Source organism: Cyphomyrmex costatus, unplaced genomic scaffold (assembly GCF_001594065.2).
Source record: "Cyphomyrmex costatus isolate MS0001 unplaced genomic scaffold, Ccosl1.0 scaffold18, whole genome shotgun sequence".
NCBI lineage: Eukaryota > Metazoa > Arthropoda > Insecta > Hymenoptera > Formicidae > Cyphomyrmex > Cyphomyrmex costatus.
This window is the reverse complement of record NW_017275824.1, coordinates 2,248,637-2,259,865: the sequence shown is the minus strand read 5'-3', so window position 1 is coordinate 2,259,865 and position 11,229 is coordinate 2,248,637. Positions and strand designations below refer to the sequence as shown.

Here is an 11,229-nt window from a genome sequence, read left to right as displayed (position 1 = left end):
ATACAGGTATGCATTTATTTATAAGGTTATATAAAGACTTTATAAATTCTTTATATGAATTTTGATGAAATCTTTATATAGAACTTATAAGACTTTTATTTAGAATATATTAACTTTTTTTTCGCGGGTTAAATCAGATTTTGAAATATAAAAAATATATTATATCTAAATATTTTTACAAATGTATATATTTATACTTTACATAAACTAGATACATATATAAATTACCTTATAATAATCTCTCTAATTTTTTTTAATAACACGTTTTTTATTAACACGCAAAATTTATTATTAGTTTTATTGTTACAAAATTTAATGATCTAGAATAATCATCTGCAATTTTTTCAGAATCTTTTCATTATGTTGAAAATATATGTAATACATTCTTAAATATATATATATAAAATCGAATAAAATCGGAAATGAGAGCATCAAGAAATCGTCATTTACTTTCAAGTCACGTGGATCTGTTTTATTCTTGACTTGTAAAAAATCAATTTCATGCTCGAATGAGTGGCTGCACGGCAGCGGTGGCATCGAAAAATCATTAGACTCCTCTATATATCGTGTCGCTGCGCTATCGCGTATACGTATATGCATGTAGAAGTCGTAGGCGTCACGCAGCTATCATAAATCCATTACGGAAGTATCTGAAGCTATAAAGCCGCGTGCACGCAAAATGACTGCATACGAGACCGCTCGCACCTACGTGTAATTAGTGCAAAAAAATGTCGTCACGGTTAAAAGTCATAAAGTAGATAAAACGACATTCCGTCTCGATAACAAAAAATTCTTTATGTATAGAAAAAAAATGTCTCTCTTAAAATAAAGACGTCTATCAACTGTCTCTTACTATTCCACTCTCTTTATGTCGACATATACACGAATTGAACTAACAATATTACAAAATATTATTAGATAAAAAATAATCCGGTTCCACCAATATAAGATTAACTTAATCTGGGTGTAATTTACTCTATATCTCTCTCCTTTTTTACTCCTTCTACGAATTAGAAAAAAATAAACAGTAAATTAGACCGCGATTAAAGTTAATCTTATATTATATATTAGAGCTGGACCAATCGATAAAATGTTCAATCGATAAAAATTCCTATTTCAGTTATACCATGATTTGTACATCAGTGATAACCTTTTGTTATTTTGCATGCAAATTTAACATTGCGCGCAGTAATATTTTCGCAAATATAAAAATATATTTGTTTGAATAATTTTAATATGAAGATAAATATTCGAATAGCATGGAATAGCAAGATAACACACGCACAACGAATTTAATTCATTTTGTGGTGTTAATTAACGATGTTTGAAGAAGAATCATCACCGTTGCATCTCGGCACGTCGGCAAAGTTAACGAATCGTTATTAATTAAATCACCAGTTCGCATAATTGCGATTATCAATATATTCTTAACATTTGCAATTCCATATAATTGGGATATTGTAATTGTATTGTTTATCAAGTAGGCTTGATTACGGGATGAGCGACGATACAACTGAATCCGTTTAGAACGTTGCACACGATAGCAGACCGGTATCTACCCAGTGACAAGCAATTACATGCCATGAATTCCTGCAGCCAATATGAGCGTCACGTCATAACAGGATTAAGAGGATCACATTTTTAAGCTCGAGTACACCCTTTCGCGCGAAGTAGGATATTACAAGCTCAGCAGGAGATGGCTTTACAACGATTTTTGCGAGAAGCGTTATTTCCATGCTCTGTACGCTTTTGCGGATTCTCCTAACAAATTGATGCTATTAAAGAAAAAGAACTTAATTTTATTTTTATTAAATTTTCAATTTCTAAAAGAAAAAGAATTATATCCAAAACATATTGGACATGAAGAATATGAGAATACAACATAAAATTTATTCAAAAACAAATGCTAGGAATACACGGAACACGCATCTATTTTTTAATTCTCACATATATGATTTTAATTATATAATAATAAAATTATTCAAAAAATTTACAAGAATAAATTGAATGTATTCTTTTCAACAATTTAATAATAATTTAATAAACTGGTAGATAATTAAAATTGATTTTTCATAAAATTTGTTCTACTCATCTCTAAAATCTCACATTTTGTTGTCAAGTAGAAACATTTTTAATTAAATGATATTAAAAAATTTATTTTTGAAATAATGTTTAATTTACTAACAGAAAATAACAATTTTTTATATAGAAAGAATGAAAATAAAGGAATAATTATATAAATAATTATATAAAACATAAAGATTTTATAAACCACATAAAATAATTGTATAAAACATATCATGATAACGTGAATATAATGATATAAAAAATAATACAAATCATTTCTTACTAATAAAGTTATTTTTTACTGTAATATAAAGACATCGTTAAAGTCATTTTAGAAAAAAATAATTTTATTTTTATTAATAAGCGAACATAATTAATTTAGTTCTTATGCAATCATTTATTGTTGTACGTGATATTTTAAATCAGAGTATAGGTATCTCTGTAGTACTGATAAAACATACAATTACTCGAAAGAACGAATTGATCACTTTTACCGCGAATATATAACAAAGTATACGTTACAAATATCGACTTGTTAGTACTTTTTCAATTACACTATACAATTACGGATTTAAAGTTGTACGGAGCTTCCAATAGGCGCTTGCAGTATTGCGTTACTTTTATTTTTCGCCAACTGGAAATTGATATAGAAATCTATTTTTTGATGAATCACGAATGTTCGGCAGCGATTAAAACATATCATGATAACGTGAATATATTTTCAATATATGAGACACAAGTTAATTAAAATCTATTAAAACAGATAAAAGCTAATTGAATCGCTTTTATTATTTGCATTTTGCTTTCTATTTTTTTAGCTTATAGAATTAAATTACTGAGAATTAATCTTTAAATATAATTGCATTATATATCATTTTTTATATTGCATATTTAATATTTTTAAATAAGATAGTTTATATATAAACAATAATTTTAGTTATATCAAAGAAGAGAATAATAAAAAAAATAATAGAACCGCAGAAATAATGCACGCTTATTTTTACAGGTAAATACTGTTAAAGCATTTAACTAATACTCAATAAATATATAGTGACATAAATATTCAAAGTTAAATATTTTTTTAAATAAGATATAAAGACTACGAGCCAAAAAAACATGTATACATTTAGACCAAAAACAAACAATATATAAAATACATAATTGAAGAATATAAACAAATTATTGCAAAAACAAAAGATTAATAAACAAACGTTTCAAACTCGCTCGGGTCATCTTCAATGTTCAAACGTATAAATTCAAATAACAATATGTATAGCGAACCTTACAAAATAGTTTACATATTTTTCCATTAATAGCTTAAAACTTTTTTGTTGATAGGAGGATAGTACATTCGAAACCATAAGTTATCTCGCGTTTACTGCATCCGTATACGACAACGGTAAAACATTCAAGTGTTACGCCGAAAATTCGGTTACTCGTACTGAAGACCTAAAACCAATGAAGGAAGCAACAACGATCGAAGTATTATGTAAGTATTACAAGTTGAGATGAGTTAGTAATTATTAGCATCCGTTATTCTTTTGCAATAATGTATTTTATGGCTTTATTGATAGGTATAATAATTTTGATTTTAATTCTTTACATTTGTATATTCATTTATTCATTTATCTGTCAAATATCCTCAAATTTTAATTTCCTAAGAAAAAATATATGTATAATTAAAAATATACACATAAAAAAATATATGTCTTTTTAAAAAAATAATCGCGAAGAGATTGAAATCAAAATTGTCATACAAAATCGAATCAGATTGGATTGGCTCAGGAAAGATAAAATACAATTTTATCTAAGCAAACATCCAGTAATCTCACAAACAAGTTGAATCAGATAATAATTGATTCCATTCATTCCACAAATAACAACAAAGGCAATATAAATTCGTCATTTTTCATAGTAACAATTACGGTTAATAGCGTTAAAATAGCGACTGCTGCAACAAGATTGTGTTGTAACTCGAAATTCACACATTTCCATACCACAGCAAGCATATTCTACATCTACGAGAAACTGTGAGCTACAAGAGCGGTTATTAACATTTGCATACACTTAGTCCTTATGAACCAAATCCTTTAAATAAATAACTCTACACATACCCGTTCGCTATTCATCAGCATAATGCTATGCAAATTAACATAACTTGGCAACGCTAGAATCAGTAGAATCTTAACTTGCTATCGAATTCAAAAACTCGTTCCTTATACTCCAATTAAATGTAACGTAAAATTTACATATAATTTTTGATGGAGAAAAGCTGAAATTGAGATTTTAAATAACCCATCATTTTGAGTTTAGAAATTGTAATAAAGTAGGCGTGCGTGCGTGCGTGCGTGCGTGTTTGTGTGTGTGTGTGTGTGTGTGTGTGTGTGTGTGTGTGTGTGTGTGTGTGTGTGTGTGTGTGTAGATTTATTCCTGTCTGCAAAGATTTCTAGCTATTTATGCTTCTATACTTAAAAATAACAATTTTCTGAAAATAGATCATAGTAGGAGAATAAACTTAATAATTTTAGAAAAAGAAAATATAAACGTAATTGAAAATCTTGCAGGCTTTTGAATTTTTACGGTGCAGAAATCAAAGTAAATGTATTTAGAAGGAATAATTGAAATTTTTGAAGTGATGGAAGTTAAGAAGCTTCATTCCAGAATATTTTTTCGTTTGAACATTTAATAAACATTTATTTTGCTCTTTCTGAGAGATTGGCTCACATAAGTCGTGCAACGTTTATACGATTTTCCAGTCGCATGCTTCAGTAGATCAACATCGATATATCGGACTTTTCCTCGCATATACCTGCAGATGCTTTTACAATATTTTCTTCTGATGGAATAATTTAATTTTCACAAATGTAATTTCATTTCCGTGTTATCCAAACATTAAAAAATGTGAAAGCTTTCAACTAATACTATATATTTGAAAATGGAAATATATTCACAGTTATAAAAAAAGTTATTAAATTACAATTTTAAAAATTGAAATAATTATTTTACATTATGCACAAATGAAAGAAAAGTTCCTTTTCTTTCTAACATTCTACGATAACGTATTATAGATCATCTTTTTTTAAAAATATCAATAATTATAGATCTATGATTCGTTCAACTCAAAATCATCATCAGTAGAGTTACGACTTTTTTAAGAATGTGATGTCTTGATTACGCGAGCACGGAAACAGACAAAAAGAGATGGACGATTGTGCATCTCCCTGATGTTTCCAGTTACAGTGCGAAATGGCGGAGAAACTTTCGTTTTGTAGCCAGAACGAGGACTACCCATGGATTGGAAACGAGAAACTCCAGACATCGAGTTTGGCACGTTTCCAACTCTCCGGCTTGCATCGTGACAGCAACTCTCGCGTCTACGTATTTACGAGAATTTTGTTTTATACCCCTTCCGTGTTTTCTAGGACTCGTTAAGTGCATAATATTGTGACCCGAGCGGATTTAAATTTTATATTCAATTTAAGTTCAGCGTTATCCATCTTGGAACAAAAGACAATCGTGAAGATAGAAAAATCTTTATAGTTTTAGATATCGAGAAAAGGAAGAGAATTTTTATTTCACAAAAAGTAAAATTAAAAATACATGATTCTTAAATAAGATAAAATGTCAAGAAAAATTAACTTTTCAATCTGTTTCTAATAATATAATAACGAAATATGTTAACTTAATTCTTCTTTAAAACATTTCATCTTCAACATCAGCTTGACAAGTATCAAAAAAATTGATATAAAAGATACAGACATAAAAAGAATTTTAATAAATTTATTAGCGTTGGAAAAAGAATCAGAATTATCTGTTTTTAATTAAACAATTTTTATTTAGCTATTATTACATTTTCCTTTTCTTCACTAGATTTTTCATTAATAAATATTTAATTTCTGTGTCTAAATCTTACACGTTGATTTTCATTGTTTGTAATATTAATTATTTTATGCTTTAGATCCGCCAATAATTAAAATGAAGCCAAACAACATAACCGTTAACGAGACAGACAACTTTTTAATATTCTGCGATTATGAGGCAAATCCGGCTACGCTACTAAAAGTGACGTGGTAAGTGGCCATTACTACATGAAGATATATACTAGCTTGAATGAATCTTTTAGGATAACGATCATTTTCCTGTGGGAAATAAAGGCTGGTTTTGTTAGATAAATTAGCAGCTCAAGACGTTTTTGTTTTATTCATACAGAGAGTAGCATTAAAGATATTTTTGTTTCCTTTTCATTGCTTTTATATCTTAGCAAATAAAGTTAATGCTATTTCCTCGTTTTATATATCTCTCTAAATCGGGTGATATAGGTTACGAGACGACGATGAATTAATGTTAAACGAAGAACATTACGATGGTGGAATCACAGAACAAACAGCACTCACAGTGAAAAACGCGACTCCTAGTGACATGGGTTCTTACAAATGCATCCTAGAAAACAACGCCGGTCCAACCGTTTCCGAGGATGCCGTACAGGTTTCAGTCTTTTGTACGTATCGTCTTTTATACAAGACAGATAACAGAAGTCAATTGCTAAATGTGATAAAAAGCAGTCGATAAAATCTAAAATCTTTACCATCTTACGAGGATTATAAAGCTTTGCCGGTTAGTAATAAATCTAAATCCAAAAGAATCCCATTGTACTTTTGGCAAAACCTTATCTTCTTATTTCTCGCGGCAGTAACTTTCCGTGAAGCGCAGTTAATCTTTTTATTAGAAAACGACAGCTTCATTGAAAGCTATGCGATTACATCGGGAATAAAGTTGAAAGGAACTCGGTGCGCGATGTACTTTCGAACTCGCGCGAGATTTATGCCGGAACAGATATATATATATATCGCGTTTTATTACATAGATAAACCAGTGGCAGAAGTGATAATGGATCCGGAAACACCTGTGAACGAGGCGGATCGTCAGAATGTTTCACTAACGTGCGAAGTCGACGCCGGTAATCCGGCGATACTGACAGCCGTCCGTTGGTATTTGGACGGAGATCTATTGAAAGAACTTCCGGATTGCTCGAGGAATAGCACTGCCATGACAACAAGCTCCGAGGAATCACTGGCATTCTGTGACATCGACCCCAGCAAGCTGCTGCTGGAATCTGTCGGCCGCACCTTCCACGGCAACTACTCCTGCGAAGGGAAAAACGAAGCTGGTTGGGGACCGACCTCCCCGAGCACGCCTGTCATAGTTTATTGTAAGTCCTCTTTGTCACCTGTCACTCATTCGTTACGTGATGATAGAACAGAAATTGGTGACGCCTATTACATTTCCCACTATAATACATTATAAGTCCATTATACGCGTGTTTCGAATTTTTTGTTTTTCAATGGCAAACAGAAATTATATTATATTCGAAATATTGATTTTACTTGTCAATAAAATTTTGATTTTATTTGTCAATAAAAATTTAAAGGAATGATGTTATAAATAATCCCGAGCTTCTGGAATATATTATCAAATAATATGTTGTAAAAGCAGTCGTTTGTGTTCAACATTAATTACTGCAGCAATAAATTATCGATTATGGACTTTATCTTGCATATGTACGTGACCAATATCGTTTATCTACAATATCTTATTATATATTAATCGAATTATATTTAGCATGGGATACTAGTTTGTCTCTCCCCCCCCCCTCTCTCTCTCTCTCTCTCTTTCCTTTCCTCCCTCTTTCTTCGTACTCTGCATCCCTGAAACATTTTCACAGATAAGCCCGGCCCGGCATCGATAACGTATGAACCTCGGCAAGTGGTGAAGAAACAAGCATTATCCATCACTTGCTTCGTTTTGGATCCCGGCCGACCGAGAGTGTCAGGCTTCAAGTGGCTGCGCGGCTGGCACCGACTTCCAGACGAGAACGAAGCCACACTTTTCATCGAGTCGGTTAATTTGGAAACCGAGGCGAATTTCACATGTCTAGCTTACAACGAAGCTGGTGATGGAGAACCAGCCACAACGTTTATCGACGTATCCGGTAAGTATAATACATACGTTGCGCTTATACGCGCTTAAAACTGTATCCAGCAATTATTGACTTTCATGACAACATTTCAAAATCCAACCTAATAGTGTAACATATTTAAAAATTCAAATAATTCAATTCACTTTACTTATTAGCTTATTACACATTTGAAACGTACATTTTGATCAAAATTAAATTTAAAAATTCTGAGAGAAATTCTAAATTATTAAGTTAGATATTCTTTTTATATCTTATTTCATTCAAATATCACCTAACGTATATATAGCGTATATATAATATAATATACAGCTATAAATCTCAAGATAAATCTAATGTAACATTAAGATATTATATTAAATTGATTTCTTCTATTCCTGTAAGCGATATAAATAGATTGTCCAATATTTTTTATAATTATTAAATGACAAATCCTATTATGCTTAATCGAGAGTTATTATTTCTCATTAGCGGCCCCGACGTTCATTAAGAAGCTCCATTCGTATCGCGGCTACGTCTATAATGCGCCTAACGTGAGCATCATGTGTTGGGTCGAATGTGCTCCGATCTGCACTATTTCCTGGCTGAGAGATGACATTCCCATGGACTTCACGAAAACGAATCGATACTACGTGTCGAACGTTTATCATCCACCTGACCCAAGGACCAACGACTTCGAGAGCATGCAATCGACTCTCATATGGAATCTGACGATCTGGCCGAATGGTCAGCTAGACCGTGCTGAGGATAACGTCAAATTTACCTGCAAGAGCAGCAGCAACGGAATCGGTGCGGGCGTGGAGAGTAGTACCCACTTTCATGTCGAGTGTACGTTTCATTCAAATCTCTTTTTTTGCACGGCTATATCTCTACTTGCTTACATTCCATTTTATAACGGTCCATTTATTTAGCGAAATTGTGGGAAGAACAAATTTTCTTGTTCCACAAAAGAGAATTTACTGAACTTAATGTTAAACAAATATAAAAGACATTTTAACATAATTTAATTTTTAATGTATTTATTGTAAATATAAAATAACAATTTCTGTAAAATTGTTTTTCAAGTGTATATATATATATATATATATATACTCGTAAAAATATTTTAAAATTGAAAGAGAAAAATGAATCTCAAATAAGAGTTTATTTTCAATTTAAATTTGCCGCGTAGACTTTCATATTCTTTCGTATTGATATATGGATGACTAAAATTAATTTTTTATTCAAGTTCCCCCAGAGGATATCACAATATCGAAGAAGATAATCAATGTGACAGTGGATACAGTACCGGAAACCGTTGAGTGTAACGCGAAAGCGCGACCAAAACCGAACTTCCGATGGTTTCGCGAAGGGTCCACTGATACCATTATGGAAGGTCATGTATTTGACTTGAAAATGCCAATACCACGGCGTAGTAGTGGCACTTACTATTGCGAAGCATCGAATCGTCATGGCTCCTTGAATATCTCAATTATCATGAATGTGCAATGTACGTTCTTTGCGTCTCTTTAGACTTTTAAATAAGTAATTAAAAACTTCAAATCTCTATATTTGTTTAATTATAAAAAGAAACATATGTATAAACATAAAGTTAATCTTGCAATTTTCTTATTCTTCTGAATATTTTTAATTGAAAAAAGTGAGAATTATTATATATAATATTTCTTCCAAATTTTACATACTTTTACATCTCGATTTGGATCTTCTATTTTAATGCAAAATTTCGTATTTTTATACTTGCCTTTCTTAAAATATCATTGTTAATAAAAAAAATTTTTTTTTAATAATTTTTCTACGTTCTTTTGGCGTCTAACAGCGATGTCATATTTTTCATGCAGTTAAACCAGAATGTCACATAGAAAAAGAACGTTTCGAGGGCCAGGACTATGTCGTTTGCTCAGCCATTGCCAATCCGAAAGAGACGGATTTCACTTGGTCATTGAAGAACGAAAACGACTCGCTGGAGCAGGTCGCACAAATGCGAAACGGAAAAAGTTACATGCCACTTGATACCTCAGTTACTAACTTACGGACGTACGTGTGCAGGGCAAACAACACAATCGGCCATTCCGTAGCGTGTGAACGCGATATACCAGGTTTGGTACAATGAACTTTTCATTGATTCGCTGATATCGTGTTTATATTTGCAAAAATAGCAGCAGTACTTTTCGAAACATTTCAGCTGAATTATTTGAAAATATTATTGCATTCCGTAATAATTTTTTTATATAGAAATTCAAAAAAAAATATGCGATGCAAAAACACGAAAAAATATTAAAATATCAGTATGATACAAAAAAATTTTTCTAATGATTGTGCGTACAGTTTATAAGTTTATGTTATATTGGGAAGTTATGAAGAGAAAAAAAATCGTTTCCCATTAATAGTAGCTTTTACGAATAAGTGATAAAAAATCAAACTATATAATATCAATTTTTAAATATTGACAATTAATATAAATTGATGTACATTTCATATAAATCAGGAGAGTCACGATATTATTATAACTTCAACTATTTCGTATAATGTTAATGTTTTCTTATTATATGAAATAATCATTTAATACTATTGAGACATAGATCTGATAACATATTTCTGTATAATTATCTGTCCATCACAAATATATTTAGTAGAGTTTGTCACTTTACAGCCCACCATGGAGTTAAACGTAAGTTACGCCTACATCACTTCAAATTTTACGTATAATATATTTTACATATAATTATTTATGTGTAATCATTATCCAATATACTATATTACGAGAATGTATATTATATTTTTCTTTTTTTAAATAAACATTTGATTGCAGCTTTAAATATAATATAAAATATAATACATTGCAATACACAAAAACATTATACGAATTAACAAGAGAATAAAATTAAAATAAAAATGCTTTAAATTGTGTGTACTGTTATAACGCGAGTAACAAATTCTTCTATAGATTAGATGAATACAAAACGCAATAGCTATCCTGTTTAAAAATTATTTGGTTTGCTTACTGTCCTCTATTTCAATACACAATTTCAAACATTTTTTTCTACAATTTTATATATATGTTACAAATACTTGATACATATAAAAATTATCACACGGATAAATTAACTTATTTTTCGTTGCTTGTTGAAACACTTTTGACATTTTTTGTATTTTGACAATGAAATGTTCTCACATGCATCATTATCCTT

General features: G+C 30.6%; 1 protein-coding gene across 1 annotated transcript in view; it reads left to right on the top strand.

Annotated features, from left to right (window-relative positions):
* Positions 1 to 11,229, top strand: part of nrm (neuromusculin) — an 84,772-nt gene that overhangs the window by 46,778 nt on the left and 26,765 nt on the right. Inside the window, exons 7-14 of the mRNA XM_018537573.1 lie at positions 3,406 to 3,556; positions 6,026 to 6,137; positions 6,387 to 6,565; positions 6,932 to 7,276; positions 7,790 to 8,056; positions 8,513 to 8,869; positions 9,270 to 9,530; positions 9,880 to 10,137. Of these exons, the coding sequence (XP_018393075.1) occupies positions 3,406 to 3,556; positions 6,026 to 6,137; positions 6,387 to 6,565; positions 6,932 to 7,276; positions 7,790 to 8,056; positions 8,513 to 8,869; positions 9,270 to 9,530; positions 9,880 to 10,137 (1,930 nt within the window). The remainder of the gene's footprint in view (positions 1 to 3,405; positions 3,557 to 6,025; positions 6,138 to 6,386; positions 6,566 to 6,931; positions 7,277 to 7,789; positions 8,057 to 8,512; positions 8,870 to 9,269; positions 9,531 to 9,879; positions 10,138 to 11,229) is intronic.